Source organism: Coregonus clupeaformis, chromosome 29 (assembly GCF_020615455.1).
Source record: "Coregonus clupeaformis isolate EN_2021a chromosome 29, ASM2061545v1, whole genome shotgun sequence".
NCBI classification, from domain to species: Eukaryota; Metazoa; Chordata; class Actinopteri; order Salmoniformes; family Salmonidae; genus Coregonus; species Coregonus clupeaformis.
In genome coordinates this window covers 57,038,620-57,060,469 of record NC_059220.1, presented here as the reverse complement: position 1 = coordinate 57,060,469, position 21,850 = coordinate 57,038,620, and the positions used below count along the sequence as shown (strand labels likewise).

The following is a 21,850-nucleotide window of genomic DNA, read 5'->3' as shown; positions in this document are numbered from 1 at the left end:
TTTCCTGGGGAATACAAGGCTGGCTACGCAGACCCAGTATATTAAACATGGGGAGGAACACAGTAACACACAGATATGCTGAGCTCATGGGAAAAAAACAATCATCCTGATAAACATCACAAGATAACAACTTATAGGATACAGACACAATAAGAAAACAACACAAGAAGCTATAATGACTATAATATGGCAGTATAAGAATGATGATAAATAATATAAATGTTTTTGCCAAGTATACTTTTAAACAATAAGACCATATGAACATAAAGGTCATAAAAATGCAGAATCAAATAATTTGGGTATTGGGTGTAGGTTTTGGTTGCTTTCCCCTGCTTAGACATGGCATGCATCAACCAGTGGTTGCGTGCACTTTATTGACTGTGTCATCGACTGACAGATTGCTATAACATATGATGCTGATACGTAAAATAATTTTCCAGGCGTTGTAAGATCAGGCAGGCGTCAGCAACGCCTTGGCAGAGGAACGCGCCCATTAGTTAGATTTCAGTATGGTCCTATCAGCTACCTATCTCAACACCTCTTGCAATAGCATCAATAGAATTAAAGCCAAGCCTCCATTTATTTTCTTTATTTGGAGGATGACATTACACACTTTTTACAGGCAATCTACAGGTAACTGCCAAAATAATGGAAACACTTGAGTAAATGAGGGATACAAGGTATATTGAAAGCAGTTGCTTCCACACAGGTGTGGTCATTAACCATTTAACATCCCATGCTTAGGATCATGTATAGAAATGCTGGTCAGGCCATTATTTTGGCTACGATGGCTATTCTCCCTGAGGATGACAATGCCCCCATCCATAGGGCACAAGTGGTCACTGAATGGTTTGATGAGCCTGAAAACGATGTAAACCATATGCCATGGATGTCTCTCAGTCACCAGATCTCAACCCAATTTAACACTTATGGGAGATTCTGGAGCTGCACCTGAGACAGCATTTTCCACCACCATCAAAACCCCAAATTATGGAATTTCTCATGGAAGAATGGTGTCGCATCCCTCCAATAGGAACTCTTCCAGACACTTGTAGAATCTATGCAAAGGCGCATTGAAGCTGTTGTGGCTTGTGGTGGCCCAACGCCCTATTAAGACACTTTATGTTGGTGTTTCCTTTATTTTGGCAGTTACCTGTATCTGCCCTGGTTTTCAGCTTCACACTGCCAGGCAGAGGCAGGAAGGGCTGTCAGCTACTGATGGGAAACCTACCCGGGCAGGGGTCTTTCTGCATGCTGTGCAAACATTAGCCACGCAAATTATTGTTACAGTCCCTGCACTGGGAGGCCTCAGCCACATATAGCCTGGCCATGCATAAAGGACACATCTGAGGAAGACAGGCAGGCAGGCACAGACGTTTATTCAGCTGATCATCCATCTCTCTCTTTCTTCATTCCAGCAGGGTCTCTATAGTGTTAAACTGCTAAGGAGGACCTTGATGGTCGTGACTGGCGTCAAATGAGAGAAAACCAAATGTCCCTATGATGACCATAAAGCTGTTCCCAACCAGAGAGACACAGCTCAGTCATCTCAGATGGCTCTCAGTAAAACTAAACAGCATGAAATTAACGACCGACACTGGTGTGAGCACAGACTAAATGAGCCGGAAAGTCTCCATTATATTCCCTCTAAATGACCAGACTCAGAACACCATAACGATTTATTCTACAATGTTCCATCACAACTGACCATTGAAACGTCTTCAGTACGGCTGGAGTACTCATTAGCAAAGCTTAAAGGAAAAATCCAAGACTAACAGTACGTTTTAATGGATCCTTTTTATATAATTGTACTGTATGTGGGTGATAAGACGGAATGGAGAATTGTTGATTTAGATAGCTGTGATACCAAGTATACGTTTTTGCAATACAGTTCCTTATCCTTTCCCTCTGAGTCATAGGCAGTTCTTCCTGGTGAGTAGAAACCACCCCTCTGTAATGGTGAGACAAAGCATATATCAACTGTCCAGAAATGCTGTTTCAGAGAGATGAATGTGGCCCATGCTTCCTGTAGATATACTGAAATGTGTACATTGTGTGGCCTTGCCCTGCTCCTAAGTGTCACAAATGCCCATGGCAACACACATTGACAAACATATACATATATCTATATTTCATCTTAGAAACACACTGAGGTACACAGTGAAGGAGTCACCCACACACACAAAATGTCCCCACTTGTCCGAATTGTCTTTGTTTTACTATCCTTGTTAGGACTTCTGGACCCCACAAGGATAGTAAAAGCAAAAACACACACACACGCACACAAACACACAGTGCCTGGCTGCTCTGCTACCATTCAGTAACTACCACAACAAATGACCCATGAAGCCAAATAAATATAGTAGCATCAAAGAGTAAAACTTACACATATACCTTGCTGGTATTCTCTATCTAATATAACAATTTAAAAAAACATGGTAAGGCACAAGTTTAGGTATAAGAGTCTTTGATTAAGAGCATGGGTGTATGAGAAGGTTATGAGGGTTCAGCCCAGTTTGACTCCGATGTCCTGTCCGTAGTAAAGCACCTGCAACAGGATGGCTATGTCGATAAGGATCTGGACTGCCCCACACACCCAGAACTGGGACGGGCTGTCGTTCATCACAAAGAATGCCGTCTTGAAGATGTCTCCAGCAGTCCACAGCAGCACCATCTTCACACTAACACAAGAGAGATAAGGAATGAGAAAGAGGTAAATCCATATGAATTCAATCACTTTTTGACAGTGAAATAAACAATAAAAATGAACAGTAAACATTACACTCAGAAGTTCCAAAAGAATAAAGACCTTTCAAATGTCATATTATGTATATATACAGTGCGGAAACAATGTGTAAATAGTTAAAGTACAAATGCGAAAATAAATAAATATAAATATGGGTTGTATTTACAATGGTGTTTGTTCTTCACTGCTTGCCCTTTTCTTGTGGCAACAGGTCACACATCTTGCTGCTGTGATGGCACACTGTGGTATTTCACCCAGTAGATATGGGAGTTTATCAAAATTGGGTTTGTTTTCGAGTTCTTTGTGGATCTGTGTAATCTGAGGGAAATATGTGTCTCTAATATGGTCAGTCATTTGGCAGGAGGTTAGGAAGTGCAGCTCAGTTTCCACCTCATTTTGTGGGCAGTGGGCACATAGCCTGTCTTCTCTTGAGAGCCATGGCTGCCTATGGCAGCCTTTCTCAATAGCAAGGCTATGCTCACTGAGTCTGTACATAGTCAAAGCTTTCCTTAAGTTTGGGTCAGTCACAGTGGTCAGGTATTCTGCCACTGTGTACTCTCTGTTTAGGGCCAAATAGCATTCTAGTTTGCTCTGTTTTTTTGTTAATTCTTTCCAATGTGTCAAGTCATTCTCTTTTTGTTTTCTCATGATTTGGTTGGGTCTAACTGTGTTGTTGTCCTGGGGCTCTGTGGGGTCTGTTTGTGTTTGTGAACAGAGCCCCAGGACCAGCTTGCTTAGGGGACTGTTCTACAAGTTAATCTCTCTGTAGGTGATGGCTTTGTTATGGAAGGTTTGGGAATCGCTTCCTTTTAAGTGGTTATAGAATTTAGCGGCTTTTTTCTGGATTTTGAAAATTAGTGGGGTATCGGCCTAATTCTGCTCTGCATGCATTATTTGGTGTTTTGTGTTGTACACAGAGGATATTTTTGCAGAATTCTGCATGCAGAGTCTCAATTTGGTGTTTGTCCCATTTTGTGAATTCTTGGTTGGTGAGCGGACCCCAGACCTCACAACCATAAAGAGCAATGGGTTCTATAACTGATTCAAGTATTTTTAGCCAGATCCTAATTGGTATGTCAAATTTGATGTTCTTTTTGATGGCATAGAAGGCCCTTCTTGCCTTGTCTCTCAGATCGTTCACAGCTTTGTGGATGTTACCTGTGGCGCTGATGTTTAGGCCAAGGTATGTATAGTTTTTTGTGTGCTCTAGGACAACGGTGTCTAGACGGAATTTGTATTTGTGGTCCTGGCAACTGGACCTTTTTTGGAACATCTTTATTTTTGTCTTACTGAGATTTACTGTCAGGGCACAGGTCTGACAGAATCTGTGCAGAAGATCTACGTGCTGCTGTAGGCCCTCCTTGGTTGGTGACAGAAGCACCAGATCATGAGGCCGGGTGCTGCAGACTGTTCTAGTGCCCTCGCCAATTCGTTTATATATATGTTGAAGAGGGTGGGGCTTAAACTGCATCCCTGTCTCACCCCACGGCCCTGTGGAAAGAAATGTGTGTGTTTTTTGCCAATTTTAACCGCGCACTTCTTGTTTGTGTCCATGGATTTTATAATGTTGTATGTTTTCCCCCCAACACCACTTTCCATCAATTTGTATAGCAGATCCTCATGCCAAATTGAGTGAAAAGCTTTTTTTAAATCAACTAAGCATGAGAAGACTTTGCCTTTGTTTTGGTTTGTTTGTTTGTCAATTAGGGTGTGCAGGGTGAATATGTGGTTTGTCATACGGTAATTTGGTAAAAAGCCAATTTGACATTTGCTCAGTACATTGTTTTCACTGAGGAAATGAACTAGTCTGCTGTTAATGATAATGCAGAGGATTTTCCCAAGGTTGCTGTTGACGCATATCCCAGGGTAGTTATTGGGGTCAAATTTGTCTCCACTTTTGTGGATTGGAGTGATCAGTCCTTGGTTCCAAATATTGGGGAAGATGCCAGAGCTAAGGACGATGTTAAAGAGTTTAAGTATAGCCAATTGGAATTTGTGGTCTGTATATTTTATCATTTCATTGAGGATACCATCAACACCACAGGCCTTTTTGGGTTGGAGGGTTTGTATTTTGTCCTGTAGTTCATTCAATGTAATTGGAGAATCCAGTGGGTTCTGGTAGTCTTCAATAGTTGATTCTAAGATTTGCATTTGATAATGTATATTTTTTTGCTGTTTGTTCTTTGTTATAGGGCCAAAAATATTGTAGAAGTGGTTTACCCATACATCTCCGTTTTGGATAGATAGTTCTTCGTGTTGTTGTTTGTTTAGTGTTTTCCAATTTTCCCCGAAGTGTTTAGAGTCTATTACGTTGAGCTGATTTCTGACATGCTGTTCCTTCTTTTTCAGTAGTGTATTTCTGTATTGTTTTAGTGATTCACCATAGTGAAGTCGTAGGCTCAGGTTTTCTGGGTCTCTATGTTTTTGGTTGGATAGGTTTCTCAATTTCTTTCTTAGGTTTTTGCATTCTTCATCAAACCCTTTGTCATTGTTGTTACATTTCTTCGTTTTTTTGTTAGAGATTTTTAGATTTGATAGGGAAGCTGAGAGGTCAAATATACTGATTAGGTTTTCTACTGCCAAGTTTACACCTTCACTATTACAGTGGAACGTTTTGTCCAGGAAGTTGTCTAAAAGGGATTGAATTTGTTGTTGCCTAATTGTTTTTTGGTAGGTTTCGACACTACTTTCCTTCCATCTATAGCATTTCTTAATATTATTCAGTTCCTTTGGCTTTGATGCCTCATGATTGAGTATTTCTCTGTTCAAGAAGACTGTGATTTTGCTGTGGTCTGATAGGGGTGTCAGTGGGCTGACTATGAACGCTCTGAGAGACTCTGGGTTGAGGTCAGTGATAAAGTAGTCTACAGTACTACTGCCAAGAGATGAGCTATAGGTGTACCTACCATAGGAGTCCCCTCGAAGCCTACCATTGACTATGTACATACCCGGCGTGTGACAGAGCTGCAGGAGTTGTGACCCATTTTTATTGGTTATGTTATCATAGTTGTGCCTAGGGGGGCATATGGGGGAGGGAATGCTGTCACCTCCAGGTAGGTGTTTGTCCCCCTGTGTGCTGAGGGTGTCAGGTTCTTGTCCAGTTCTGGCATTTAGGTTGCCACAGACTAGTACATGTCCCTGCATCTGGAAATTGTTGATTTCCCCCTCCAGGATGGAGAAGCTGTCTTCATTACAGTATGGGGATTCTAGTGGGGGGATATACAGTGAGGGAAAAAATATTTGACCCCCTGCTGATTTTGTACATTTGCCCACTGACAAAGAAATGATCAGTCTATAATTTTAATGGTAGGTTTATTTGAACAGTGAGAGACAGAATAACAACAACAAAAATCGAGAACAACTAATGTCAAAAATTTTATAAATTGATTTGCATTTTAATGAGGGAAATAAGTATTTGGCCCGCTCTCAATAAGAAAGATTTCTGGCTCCCAGGTGTCTTTTATACAGGTAACGAGCTGAGATCAGGAGCACACTCTTAAAGGGATTGCTCCTAATCTCAGCTTGTTACCTGTATAAAAGACACCTGTCCACAGAAGCAATAAATCAATCAGATTCCAAACTCTCCACCATGGCCACGACCAAAGAGCTCTCCAAGGATGTCAGGGACAAGATTGTAGACCTACACAAGGCTGGAATGGGCTACAAGACCATCGCCAAGCAGCTTGGTGAGAAGGTGACAACAGTTGGTGCGATTATTCGCAACTGGAAGAAACACAAAATAACTGTCAATCTCCCTCGGCCTGGGGCTCCATGCAAGATCTCACCTCGTGGAGTTGCAATGATCATGAGAACGGTGAGGAATCAGCCCAGAGCTACACGGGAGGATCTTGTCAATGATCTCAAGGCAGCTGGGACCATAGTCACCAAGAAAACAATTGGTAACACACTACGCCGTGAAGGACTGAAATCCTGCAGTACCCGCAAGGTCCCCCTGCTCAAGAAAGCACATATACAGGGCCGTCTGAAGTTTGCCAATGAACATCTGAATGTTTCAGAGGAGAACTGGGTGAAAGTGTTGTGGTCAGATGAGACCAAAATTGAGCTCAACTCAACTCGCCGTGTTTGGAGGAGGAGGAATGCTGCCTATGACCCCAAGAACACCATCCCCACCGTCAAACATGAAGGTGGAAACATTATGCTTTGGGGGCGTTTTTCTGCTAAGGGGAGAACCTTCTTCCCTCAGCCAGGGCATTGAAAATGGGTCGTGGATGGATATTCCGGCATGACAATGACCCAAAACACACGGCCAAGGCAACAAAGGAGTGGCTCAAGAAGAAGCACATTAAGGTCCTGGAGTGGCCTAGCCAGTCTCCAGACCTTAATCCCATAGAAAATCTGTGGAGGGAGCTGAAGGTTTGAGTTGCCAAATGTCAGCCTTGAAACCTTAATGACTTGGAGAAGATCTGCAAAGAGGAGTGGAACAAAATCCCTCCTGAGATGTGTGCAAACCTGGTGGCCAACTACAAGAAACGTCTGACCTCTGTGATTGCCAACAAGGGTTTTACCACCAAGTACTAAGTCATGTTTTGCAGAGGGGTCAAATACCTATTTCCCTCATTAAAATGCAAATCAATTTCTAACATTTTTGACATGCATTTTTTCTGGATTTTTACAAATGTATTCTGTCTCTCACTGTTCAAATAAACATACCATTAAAATTATAGACTGATCATGTCTTTGTCAGTGGGCAAACGTACAAAATCAGCAGGGGATCAAATACTTTTTTCCCTCACTGTAGGTAGCACATAGGAGGACATTTTTCTCTGTTGAGATAATTTCCTTTTGAATTTCTAGCCAAATGTAAAAGGTTCCTGTTTTGATTAATTTAATAGAGTGAGTTAGGTCTGCTCTATACCAAAGTAGCATACCCCCTGAGTCTCTTCCCTGTTTCACATCTGGTAGTTTGGTGGATGGGACTACCAGCTCTCTGTAACCTAGAGGGCAACCAGTGGGTCCATCTCCTCTATACCATGTTTCTTGTAGGATGACAATGTCTGTATTTCCGATTTCTTTGGTGAAGTCCAGGTTCCTGCTCTTTAGGCCAAAGGCAGATGGGGCCTTGGATATTCCAGGATGAGATAGTGAAGGCTTTGTGTTCCATAAAGTGTCTAATGTTGTTGGTCGTATGGTTTGGCCTCAGGCCAGTAAGTGTGAGCAGAGCCTGCTGAGCATCTGGTACATGCCATTGGCCTGTGCTAGTGTAAGAGTGGGGGTTGGACCTGTTTGCCTGCTCAAGGCCTTGGCGTATGTGTGACTTTCATGTTGAGGCCCTCTTTGCGGGAGTGGGGGGCATGGGGTGGGTAGGAGGGGCATAGGTCTGATCTGAGGGGGCCTAAATGGGGTGTGGGCATGGTTGACTTGGGGGGGTGTTAATTGGTTGGGGTGGGGGTGGGGGTGGTGCTGTGGATGTGGCTGGTGGTGCTGTGGTCTGGATGTAGGTCCTCTCGGCGGGGGTCCTCTATGTGTAGGTCTGGGGGGGATCCCGCAGGTCTGGGAGAGTGTCTCGCTGGTCTGGGCGGGGTGTCTGTTGATCTGTTGCTCCTGTGTGAGGTGTTGGGTCTGCGGTTGAGGGCGATATCCTTCTATAGGTGGACCTGGTCGTAAAGGCTGTTCAAGTCCAGCGTGGAGTGGTGGGCCAGGTAGACATTTGGTTTTGAGGCACAGTCACAGGAAATACTTGCGTTTACCTGCTGTATGGTAGCAGGGTGGAAGTCTTTTCGTGGTAGCAGGGTTGAGGTAACCAGTTGTGCATTGGGGAAAGTAGAATACGCTTCTTTCACTCCCTTGAGTGCTGTGGCCACCGTTTCCTGCTTTGCTTTGTTCTCAGGTCGTTTGTGCCTGTGTGTATTATTATGTGGCTGGGTGATCCTAGTTGGTCCTCAGACAGAAGGTCTAGGGCGCACTGGGTGTTTGGACACCAGAGTTTAGACACTGTGTGTTTGGGAAAAAGTTTATTTTCTTGTATGTATTTCCCGTTTGAGTCCATAAGGAGTACAATATGTGGCTTGTGTATGTCCTCAGTGGGTGTGGGGGGGTCGTCAGGAGGGCTATCAGGGTGGCTGACGGGGGGCTTAAAGGGGGTTGGGATCCCCTGGGCTTGGGGTTCTTCATTTGTTTGTTCGGCTGTGATGTCGAGGCTATGGTCAGGGTCTAGGGTGTACTGTTCTGCTGCGGTGTCGAGACTTTGGTCAGGATCTGAGGTGGGCTGTTCTGCTGGCTTCTCTGCGGGTGTGGCCAGCTCTCTAACGGGTTGTTCTCTGTCACCCGTCATTGTTTTCATCTTCACCTCCAGCACTACGATCCTCTCCTCTAGTGCTCTGTTCTTCTCCTGCTCCTGCTCTTTCTCCTGTTGATGTTGTCTCACTACAGTCCAGAGTGCAGATATGTCTCTCTCCACCTCCAGCTCTCCAGATCTAGTTAAGGTGGTGTTGTTGTGCTGGACTGTTGTCTGGGTCTGTGCTGACTGGAGTGTAATCACCTGCTGTTCCAGCTCCACCTGCCTTACCTCCAGCTGGGTGAATTTATCCGTTTGGGGTTGCCCTGTACCAATACTGTTCCAGAGTCCTCGTTGTCTAGTATCCTGAGTTTCCACCCATCGCTAACACCCCCCCTCTTAACAGAGGGGTAGTGTGCTAATATAGCACTGTGCCATGCCAGGGGATGGTCTGTGTGGAAGATAAGGTTGCTTATGTTCCCATTTTTATAAAAGTCAGCAAAAAGTGTCTCTTGATTTTCCATAAGGAGCTTCATTTTGTACTCTTTTTGTGTTTTATCATTCTTTACATACAGAGGGAACTGTATTTGAATTACCTCTGAACAGCGGGAGGGTGCTTCTAAGGCCTCTCCATTCGTTTGGGGTAGACTGTGCGACTCTCCTGCCATTGTTGGGCTCAAGGGCTTTGACACCCCTCACTTCACACGTCAGTGCTAATTGAAGTTGTATCTCTTTGTCCTAGCAAGCTTGGTAGCCTTAGCATTCAGTCCTTATAAAGTAAAATATATCATTGTAATTTATTTTTCTTCTTGGCTTTTGAAAGTAAAAAATAGCTTCTGACTAAACATTACTCACTCAGTTCCAGGTTGGATGGTGTTTTCAGGTTTCTGTTTGTTTGCCAGAGCATATGTTGTATACTGTAGCTTGGGAATAGTAATCCTTGGTAGTAGAAAGCCTTCCAGGTAATTCCAGGTAATTCCGTCCAAAATCAGGTTGTAGGTTTGGAGTTTTGATTTGGAGTGAAGGTTATGTTGTGGAGGGTAGCATCCTGTATATGTCCCTGCCAAACAAACTAAGTTTATCTAACTCTAAATCTATCTTTTTTTGTAAAAACACGCTGGAAAATGCAGGAGCAACGACTTTGAGCTGTCTCTCTCTCTCTCGCTCTCCCTTTCCTCAGGCCATTTTCCTCCCACCCGTATTTATGCAAAAATGAGTTTATTCATTTCATTTGAGCCAGGCAGAGCAGAGGAGAGCAGAGCAGGAGAGGCCTGGGGATGGGTGTGGGACTATCAGTCAGCTGTCCGTTCTGAGGATAACACAGAGAACAACTCCAGCACGTCATTAAGGTCAGAGTGGCCTATCACAGCACAGAAAAACTCTAGCTATCCTTGAGCTCTCCTTTAAGCCTCCTTTAGCATTCCTTGAGCTCTCCTTGAGCTCTCCTTGAGTCCTCCTTGAGCTATCCTTGAGCTATCATTCAGCAATCCTTGAGCTCTCCTTGCCCACGTCAACTCATCTGTCTTCCCATGAATCCCAGTGTAACGAATGATCCATTATTATCCCTGAACAATACAACCTTGGCGATTGGTACAGCCCGGTGACATGCTACGAACACATTATTATGACTGGGGTACAGTGAGGACAAGGTGAGGCTGCAGCTTCTACTGGCCACTCACTGGGGTTGTTATAGAGCTGTATAGGGTGAGTACATGTGTATGTTCACATGAGGTGTGTATGGGGTGAAATAAGGATGAGTGCATGTGTATGTGTACACATCTATAGCATACGCATATGATGTGAGTTTGTATACAGACCAGGAAGAAAACTTTCACTGTATAATAAGGTGTTCAGTAGGTCAGCATAGGTCAGTCTGCACTGTAGAGTTAGTTGTATGAATGTGAGGAGAAACTCATATCTTGCTGCATTAATGGACAAAGGATGACTCAAATGTCCTCCATAACCAATTCAAGTCACATTTTACGGACATACTGTATATGTGAATAGGCTACAGTACACTCTCAGAAAAAAGGGTTCCAAAAGGTTTCTGCGGCTGTCCCCATTTTGGTTCCAGGTAAAACCCCTTTTGGTTCCAGTTAGAACCATTTTGCGTTCCATGTAGAACCCTCTGTGGAAAGGGTTCTACATGGAACCCAAAAGCATTCTACTTGGAACCAAAAGGGTTCTACCTGGAACCAACAAGGGTTCTTTAAAAGGTTCTCCTATGGGGACAGCCGAAAAACCCTTTTAGGTTCTAGATATAACCTTTTTTTCTAAGAATGTACATGTACTTTTGAACAAAGAAGGAATGGGAGCTATGCTCACAGATGGACATGATGTTCTCTCTCTCTGAGCTGCTATTCCACACGGAAGTCCAGTATTTTTGATTGACTAAAACACTCCTGTTTGAAGCACTTTTCAGAATGTGTCCTCTACTGCACAAGAGAGAGCTCTCCAGCAGAACCCCTCCCACTAATCCCAAGCACTTTAATGTTTGCTTTTGACCATTTCCCCCTCTTTTTTTTCTCCTGCCTGCCCCAAGTCCTCTGCTAATTTCTTTGCTCAAGAGACTGCAAACATCATTAATGAGGATGCATCATTAACGAGGTAATTAACAGGGGCAGGTCATCTGTACATCTGTACAAGAGCAGCCCCAACAGCAGCGCATCAGAATGGAGACAAAATGCCACTTTAAAGGTCGTCAATCTCCTGCACAAAACACACTTCCACTTAAACTCATGCTGTCACACACTAGCACACCATTTAACTTCTGGGCTGCGTTCAGTACATTTTTACATTCCATTTTTACATTGAAAAAAGAGAGCACCTCTGCTATCCATCTCAACTCTCTCATGACACTAAGAGTGCAGAAAGTGACATTTACAGTGAACTCCTCCTGAACTTCCTCAGAACCATCAGAGGAGTTAGACCACCTGACCAGCAATCCCCTCAGCCCCCCATCACTACTCTCCTCCCTTCTTCTCTTCTTCTCTTCCTCCCTGCATCAGGGCTCCTCTGAGCTACTTACTGTACTGACAGGGGAAGAGGAGAGGAAAGCAGATGAGAGAGGATGAGAGGTGGAGGAGGAGAGTGGAAGAAAGGAAAGGAAGGACAGGAGGGAAAGGGAAGAAGAGGAGAGTAGGAGAGGAGAGAAGAGAGGGAGGAGAGGAGAGAAAAGAGAGGAGGAGAGAGGGAAAGGGAGAGGAGGAGACATTAACACTCTTTACCTCATGTGGAGGATTCTGGGTGGGATACTATTAAGGCATCCGCATACTAGGTTCGGTTTGCTCCTAGCAGATCTCGGCTAGGCGAAGCGAACATCTGTGCCTCACATACTCCCTTAAAAAGACATTCGCTTGAAAAATGAGAAAAAAGCTACAATATTACTGTTTGTCCCTCTTGAGACACCGTAGCAACAACATACAGTAACACTTCCTCAAAATAGTCAAAATCAATCTGCGGATAAATCAAGAAATCTGTCATTAATGTTGATGTCTTAGTCACGCAATTTTACATCTAAGATGTTTGGTACAGTATTTCTCAAGTGAAAAAAGTGCATGAAAACAAGTCGTCTGTCGTTGAATGACGACAAACACTTAATTGAAGAATCCGTACTGTTGACCAATCACCGACGAAGGGGCGTAGACTTTGGCTACCGAACTTTAGGCAGTGAGCCGTAGCAAGCTATCTGCTTTAGTTTTAAAGATGATCGATCTCTGTTGAGGGAGGAGCTGGTTTAACATATTGTGTATATTTATTTATTCTGAACACATTTCCGTTTGTTGGCAACGTCAATTCTTGCAATTTTGTTTTGAAATACTTACTGTTATGTTCCCTAGCTGGACAGGCAAACGCCGCCTAGTACTAAACTGTAAACCAATCAAAACTCATGTTCAATCCATGGTACTATTTCTGTTGATCACGTCACGTTATCCATACCTAAGGTAGTAGATAGCTGATGACAGCTATAGAGAGAGATCTCCGTCCGACAAACTGCTATCAGGTAAAGTATTTTTTATTTAATAATAGAAATCTGATACCATCAATGAAACCTGTAAAATGACTCCCAACTTAGAACGGAGCAACCTTAGTAATGTAGCTAGCTTGCTAGTTACAGTGGGGAAAAAAAGTATTTAGTCAGCCACCAATTGTGCAAGTTCTCCCACTTAAAAAGATGAGAGAGGCCTGTAATTTTCATCATAGGTACACGTCAACTATGACAGACAAAATGAGAAAAGCAATTCCAGAAAATCACATTGTAGGATTTTTAATGAATTTATTAGTAAATTATGGTGGTAAATAAGTATTTGGTCAATAACAAAAGTTTCTCAATACTTTGTTATATACCCTTTGTTGGCAATGACACAGGTCAAATGTTTTCTGTAAGTCTTCACAAGGTTTTCACACACTGTTACTGGTATTTTGGCCCATTCCTCCATGCAGATCACCTCTAGAGCAGTGATGTTTTGGGGCTGTCGCTGGGCAACACAGACTTTCAACTCCCTCCAAAGATTTTCTATGGGGTTGAGATCTGGAGACTGGCTAGGCCACTCCAGGACCTTGAAATGCTTCTTACGAAGCCACTCCTTCGTTGCCCGGGCGGTGTGTTTGGGATCATTGTCATGCTGAAAGACCCAGCCACGCTTCATCTTCAATGCCCTTGCTGATGGAAGGAGGTTTTCACTCAAAATCTCACGATACATGGCCCCATTCATTCTTTCCTTTACACGGATCAGTCGTCCTGGTCCCTTTGCAGAAAAACAGGCCCAAAGCATGATGTTTCCACCCCCATGCTTCACAGTAGGTATGGTGTTCTTTGGATGCAACTCAGCATTCTTTGTCCTCCAAACACGACGGAGTTGAGTTTTTACCAAAAACTTCTATTTTGGTTTCATCTGACCATATGACATTCTCCCAATCCTCTTCTGGATCATCCAAATGCACTCTAGCAAACTTCAGACGGGCCTGGACATGTACTGGCTTAAGCAGGGGGACACGTCTGGCACTGCAGGATTTGAGTCCCTGGCGGCATAGTGTGTTACTGATGGTAGGCTTTGTTACTTTAGTCCCAGCACTCTGCAGGTCATTCACTAGGTCCCCCGTGTGGTTCTGGGATTTTGCTCACCGTTCTTGTGATCATTTTGACCCCACGGGGTGAGATCTTGCGTGGAGCCCCAGATCGAGGGAGATTATCAGTGGTCTTGTATGTCTTCCATTTCCTAATAATTGCTCCCACAGTTGATTTCTTCAAACCAAGCTGCTTACCTATTGCAGATTCAGTCTTCCCAGCCTAGTGCAGGTCTACAATTTTGTTTCTGGTGTCCTTTGACAGCTCTTTGGTCTTGCCCATAGTGGAGTTTGGAGTGTGACTTTTTGAGGTTGTGGACAGGTGTCTTTTATACTGATAACAAGTTCAAACAGGTGCCATTAATACAGGTAACGAGTGGAGGACAGAGGAGCCTCTTAAAGAAGAAGTTACAGGTCTGTGAGAGCCAGAAATCTTGCTTGTTTGTAGGTGACCAAATACTTATTTTCCACCATAATTTGCAAATAAATTCATTAAAAATCCTACAAAGTGATTTTCTGGATTTTTTTCCTCAATTTGTCTGTCATAGTTGACGTGTACCTATGATGAAAATTACAGGCCTCTCTCATCTTTTTAAGTGGGAGAACTTGCACAATTGGTGGCTGACTAAATACCTTTTTTCCCCACTGTAGCTATCTAGTTACAATAAGTAGGTATGTTGCTAGCTAGCAGTAGCAGATAGCTTTATCACTAGCTAGCATGTCATTCCGGGACAAAAAGCATTTTAGCTATCAATTTATTCCAAGTAAAAATTTAAGACTACAAAACTCTATAGGACAAGTAGTGTAAATCTAATACAGTCATCAAGGCAGGACCCACTAATTTAATTCATACTGACAAATAAGAAATGCCACATTATACCTGTCAATAGTTGGAGTAGGATGATTGCAGAGCACCCTGCCTCAGACTGTCAGGATGTTAATTTTCCAGCTCACAAACGACATTCCTTTGCTGTGATGATTTCTTTCATTCATTCTTGTCTATCAGTTTTGTCTCACATGATCTATTCAGCTCTCCTGTGTCCTGCTCGCAGAGATCAGCCTAGTGCTATTCACCAAGTATGGGCTGATTTACTCACCTGAGAGGAGAACCATCCTACTGCACTTTGAACTAGCCCTGCCGTCACGATTTAGACATTGGGAACACATATGCATTTGCCTGATGTCTTTTCTTTGTGGATTTTGTCTTAAACAGTCTAGTGCATTTTAGAGTTACTTACAATCGTGCCGGTATCCAAACATTCCTACCAAGACGGCAGCTGAACCCGTGTGTCTCATGCACTTCTGTTTGTTTGTTTGCAAGTGTTTTTTTGTTATAATCATTCCAAATACAACAGTATTTTTTAAAATATAGTAAACAAGTTACTTGGCTATATAAAAGATTGTCCATCTGGTTGAAAGCCTCCTCTCATACCCAGCCTCCCACACAAGCATCTCCCAAGCGGGTGTGGTACCTAGGTTACTCCCGTGGCATGCTGCACTGCTTGGCCCTCACCTTTCAGCCTGCTGACTTTGATACCGACTACCCAGGCCTGCTCCCCCCGTCTGGTACAGGTACCGCTGCCAATTGCCCCCTTCTTCCCTGAGCTTCGCTCACCTTCAGCACACATTTACACGCACACACCGCGGTCTCTGATCCAAATGTTATCTTTAGCCTGTGGATTGTTAAATTTGTTTAGTTATTAGGATCCCCATTAGCCGACGCCAATGGCAACAGATAATCTTACTGGGGTCCGACACATAACGAAAAAGACAAAATACTTTACAATTGATATACATTTAAAATCTATCAGTTACACATTTATGTCAGTACATACACACAACAAGTAGGTCACATGGAGGAGAGGCGATGTGCAGTGAGGTGTTGCTTTATTTGTTATTCTAAACCAGGTTTGCTGTTCACTTGTGCTACATAAGATGGAAGGGAGTTCCATGCACTCATGGCTCTGTATAATACTGTACGTTTCCTTGAATTTATTCTGGGCCTGGGGACTGTGAAAAGACCCCTGGTGGCATGTCTGGTGGGGTGTGTGTGTGTGTCAGTGCTGTGTGGAAGTTGACTATGCAAACAATCTGGAATTTCTAACACATTCATGTTTCTTATAAAAACAAGAAGTGACGCAGTCAGTCTTTCCTCAACTCTCAGCCAAGAGAGACTGACATGCATAGTATTAATATTTGCCCTCTGATTCCAATGAAGAGCAAGACGTGCCTCTCTGTTCTGGGCCAGCTGCAGCTTAACTAGGTCTTTCCTTGCAGCACTGGGCCATATAACTGGACAATAATCAAAATAAGATCAAACTAGAGCCTGCTGGACTTGCTTTGTGGAGTGTGGTGTCAAAAAAGCTGAGCATCTCTTTATTACGGACAGACCTCTCCCCATCTTTACAACCATTTAATCTATATGTTTTGACCAACACAGTTTACAATCTAAGGTAACACCAAGTAATTTAGTCTCCTCAACTTGTTCAACAGCCACACCATTCATTACCAGATTCAGCTGAGGTCTAGAACTAAGGGAATGATTTGTACCAAATACAATGCTCTTAGTTTTAGAGATGTTCAGGACCAGTTTATTACTGGTCACCCATTCCAAAACAGACTCTTTGTTAAGGGTTTCAGTGACTTTGTTAACTGTGGTTGCTGATGCATATATGGTTGAATCATCAGCATACATGGACACACAGGCTTTTTTAAATGCCAGTGGCAGGTCATTGGTAAAAAATAGAGTCGAGAGCTGCCCTGCAGTACACCACACTTTACATGTTTGACATTAGAGAAGCTTCCATGAAAGAAAACCCTCAGAATTTTATTAGATAGATAGCTCTGAATCCACGATATGGCAGAGGTTAAAAAGTCATAACACATACGTTTTCTCAACAACAGGTTATGGTCAATAATATCAAAGGCTGCACTGAGATCTAACAGTACAGCTCCCACAATCTTCTTATTGTCAATTTATTTCAACCAATCATCAGTCATTTGTGTCAGTGCAGTACATGTTGAGTGCCCTTCTCTATAAGCATGCTGAAAGTCTGTTGTTAATTTGTTTACAGAGAAATAGCATTGTATACAAACACATTTTTTTCCAACAGTTTGCTAAGAGCTGGCAGCAAGCTGATAGGTCTGCTGTTAGAACCAGTAAAGGCCGCTTTACCACTCTTGGGTAGCGGAATGACTTTGGCTTCCCTCCAGGCCTGAGGACGAAGACTTTCCTCTAGGCTCAGATTAAAGATATGACAGATAGGAGTGGATATAGAGTCAGCTACATTCTTCAGTAGCTTTCCATCTAAGTTGTCAATGCCAGGAGGTTTGTCATTATTGGTTTGTCATTATTGATCGTGTGGACCTTTACTCTGGAACTTGTATGAATTTTGATTTTTAATACTTGGACTTTATTGTTATTTTATTGTAGTTTATGTAATGTAGCTTAGGCCTATTTGTGATTAGTGTGCAACCTCATAGGCCTGTTATAAACAAACATATTCCTGTTGCTATTTTCTACCCTTGAATCTTACACTGAGGATAATGCATTTAGGGCCCGATACCTCTTAAATGCGGAGAACTTTGAGTGTTTTTCCCATGTTGCGTCCAGGGAGGAAACATACCCTTGCCCCGCTATTGCACTGGAGAACTCTACATGTTTTCCCCATTCGACATGGGAGAAACCGCACGCTTGCGTTTACATGTCTGGATTGTTCTTTCGGTACATAACCATGTCTCTGGACTGTACGCACCTTTTGAAATACATTGTGTTAAAGACTCTGGTTCCTCTGGACTATGGTTCTAGTACTGTTTGTGAATCCAAATGCTGTAAAATCCCATCTAGACTTGCCATTATTTGCTGCTTTTACTGTCAGGAAATGTGCAATCTAACCCAGATCCTGACATTTCTACCCCATCTGAATTGAAAAGTCAAAATGGTCTGACGTTTCTGCACATAAATGTAAGAAGTCTTCTTCTGAATCTTGATTTTGAGAATATTTGGATAAAAACCGCACACCCAGATGTATTTATGCTTTCTGAAACCTGGCAAAAAAATCTATCACTGACAAAGACATTGGCATTGATGGTTACAACGTTTTTCGGATAGATCACAAATCTAAGGGTGGTGGTGTTGCTATATACATAAAAGACAAGTTCTCGGTGACCATTCTGACTTCTGTTACCAAGCCCAATTTGAATATCTGTCTTTGAATATAAATCTCTCTGCATCCTTGAATCTTGTTGTCTCCTATTGTTAAAGACCCCCATCTGCTATTGCTGGCATTCTGTGATAATAATTCAAAAATACAATCCAATGTCAAATCTGAATTCGTGCTTATGGGTGACTTGAACCTAGACCTCATTTAACCAACACTCCTCATCGTTCTAATGCTTCTGGTGTTTTTGCAAATGATATAAGTGATCACTGTGCAGTTGCCTGTGTAAGGGATGGTACATTTCCTAAATTACCTCCACATATCACCATGAAAAGATTCAGGGTTTTTTACATTATGTTTTTAACATTGCCTGGAATAGATTTGAATTCATTCCTGATGTTGAATTAGCCTTTTCTTACTTCCACAAAGTATTCCAGGATGTATGCAACAAGCAGTCCCTTTTAAACAATACAGAATTAAGGGCAGAGACAACCCTTGGTTCTCAGATGAACTAGCTGGAATCATAAGAAAAATTGAATGCTGTGTGGGCTAAAGCAAGAAGGTCTGATTCGGCTGATGATAGGATGGCTTTTAAACGCCTTCGGAATCAGGGTGTGGCTATGACCCGAAAGCAGACCACTACCTCAAATATACTGCTGATAATCTGAATAATCCTTCAAAATTTTGGCAAGTAGTGAAAGGTTTAGAATGCAAAAAAGATGCACAGTTTCCTAAACAATTGCTGGTAGACTCACAGGTGGCAACCGAGAAATCTCTACTCTGAACTATTGATAGGGTTAAAGTTCAAAATTAGCCCCATGTGAAATATTATCAAATGTTATTTGTCACAGGTGTAGACCTTACTGTGAAATGCTTACTTATGAGCCCTTAACCAACAATGCAGAGTTTTTAAAAAGTAAGTAAGAAAAATGTGCTAAATAAACTAAAGGAAAAATAGTAACACAATAAAATAAGAATAACAAGGCTATATACAAGGGGTACCAGTACCGAGTCAATGTGCAGGGGTACAGGTTAGTCGAGGTAATGGAGGTATTATGTACATGTAGGTAGGGGTAAAGTGACTATGTATAGATAATAAACAGAGAGTAGCAGCAGCATATGTGAAGACTGTGAAGGAATGTGAATGTATGTATGTGTGAGTGTTTGACGTCAATATGCATGTGTGTGTGTGTGTGTGTGTGTGCATGTGTGTGCATGTTGGAGTATCAGTGTAGTATGTGTGAGTGTGTGGCGAGAGTCCAGTGAGTGTTACCTGATACCCCTGTCCACTCCTTCTCCAGGTTCTCCTTCTCACCCTTCTCTGTCTCAGAGGTGTGTAGAGCCCTGAAAGCAATTTATTTAAAAAAAATCCCCTGGCACTGATGGTATAAACCCCGCCTATTAAAATTAGCTGCAGACATTGCATTTTTAACACCCTAAAATGTAATGAAATCCCCAAGTTGTGGAAATCAGCATTTGTCAATACCTCTTTTGAAAGGAGGTGAGCCCACTCTACTGAATAACTATCGGTGAAAATTGTCAAAAGTATTGGAGTCCCTAGTCAATAAGCAGCTTAAGGCCTACCTCCAGGTAAACAATATTTTGAGTGGTATGCAATCAGGTTTCAGGTCAAGCCACAGCACTGTTACAGCAACATTGAAGGTTTTGGATGATATTCACTGTGCTCTGGATAAGAAGTTGCATTGTGTACTGTATCTCTGTTCATAGATTTGTCAAAGGCATTTGACACTGTGGACCATACTGTATTGGTGCAGATACTGAATTGTATTGGGATTACTGGTCATGCTCTAGAGTGGTTTGTTAACTACCTGTCAAATATAACCCAGTGTGTTAAGGCAGATGGTTGTAAGTCTGACATCATAGAGCTGCACTCAGGTGTGCCATAGAGCTGTGGTTTTTATTACCGGCATAAGGCTTGTTTTTCTTTGGAGGCCAGAAAAGAGCTGGTACGGTGTTCATTCCTTTCTGTCTTGGACTACTGTGTTGTCATTTATATGCAGACCTCAAGAACTACCCTGAAGGCACTTTATTCCATGTATCATACAGCTCTTAGGATTATTACCAAGCAAAAGCGTCTGACACACCACTGTGATCTCTATAGTGCTGTTGGCTGGTCTTTGTTGACTACATAGGCTTAAATATTGGTATACTATGATCTATATTTTGGGAAAACTGCCACTTTATCTCTGTTCTTTATTGATAAGGTCATTAAATAAATACCAGTTACGGATCAAGGCAAAAAGTGTTTTCGCTATTCAGCTCCGTGGTCTTGGAATTCTCTCCAGACCAGCTTGAAACTCCAGGATCTTGTTTCCTTGGAGGAGTTTAAAAGTTTGGTTGACTCACATGTTACTGAGGAATGTGATTGTTACTTATTTTCCACCATAATTTGCAAATAAATTCATTAAAAATCCTACAATGTGATTTTCTGGAGAAAAAAAATCTCATTTTGTCTGTCATAGTTGACGTGTACCTATGATGAAAATTACAGGCCTCTCTCATCTTTTTAAGTGGGAGAACTTGCACAATTGGTGGCTGACTAAATACTTTCCCCCCCCACTGTAGATGGTAAAGCTCTCATTTCTGGACTGCAACATTGTAAGATTGTGCCCTCCACGACACTTGATATACATTGATTGGTAGGTTACATTATATTTAGATACTTCAAATACTGCCTGAGACACCTTTGCTATTTGTCTCCGTGCTCAATAAATGGTGAAACACTATTTGTGATGGTGTTCTTTGTTCGAACGTATATGCATGGTGTCACACCCTGATCTGTTTCACCTGTCTTGTGATTGTCTCCAACCCCCACCAGGTGTCTCCCATTACCTCATGTGTATTTATACCCGCGTTTTCTGTTTGTCTGTTGCCAGTTCGTCTTGTCTCGTCAAGTCCTACCAATGTGTTCCCATGTTTCCAGTGCTCTAGTTTTTGCTTTTTCTAGTCTTCCCAGTTCTGACCTTTCTGCCTGTCCTGACCCTGATCCTGCCTGCCGTCCTGTACCTGCCTGACTCTGATTTGGATTACGACTCTTTGCCTGCCTTGACCTACCGATTGCCTGCCCCTTGTACTATAATAAACTCTGAGACTCGTACTATCCGCCTCATGTGTCTGCATCTGGGTCTTATCCTGAGCCGTGATACATGGAAAACATATCTCACAGTAAGTCATAGTTATTATGGATTAGCAAGATTTTGGCACCGTCAACTTTTAGAAAGTTAGTAGGAAAGTGAATCATTTAAATCACCATAATATACTCACATTCATTAAATATTTAGTATTTGAAACTCAAATATTCATTTCCCAACAGATTTTTCTATTTAAGTGATAATGCCCGAGAAGCTGGTGTTTGGAGGATATATTGGCACGGGTGTTGTTAGGCCCGAGACGAAGTCGAGTTACCAATGAGTTACCAACATATTAAAATAATGATTGACATATTTTCATTAAAAACATTATTTTTATGAATTTATTCATACTATTTAATCCTTCCACAAGATATAGCCCCGACACAAATCTAGGGTTGCTACCCAAGCCGGCTTGTCTTTCGTTCTATCGGTTCGGTTGCTCAGTCTTTTTGTTCTGTATCTATGGACGCTACCCAGTCGTTTGTTCTAA

At 42.4% G+C, this 21,850-nt stretch overlaps 1 protein-coding gene across 2 annotated transcripts in view; it reads right to left on the bottom strand.

The window, feature by feature from the left end:
- Window positions 1-2,104: 2,104 nt before the first annotated feature.
- The window catches only part of LOC121576678 (solute carrier family 66 member 2), an 87,552-nt gene continuing 67,806 nt past the window's right edge, over window positions 2,105-21,850 (bottom strand). For both annotated transcript variants that reach the window (XM_041890032.2, XM_041890033.1), the window contains exon 5: window positions 2,105-2,681. In XM_041890032.2, coding sequence (XP_041745966.1) covers window positions 2,507-2,681 — 175 coding nt within the window. In that variant the 3' untranslated portion in view covers window positions 2,105-2,506. The remainder of the gene's footprint in view (window positions 2,682-21,850) is intronic.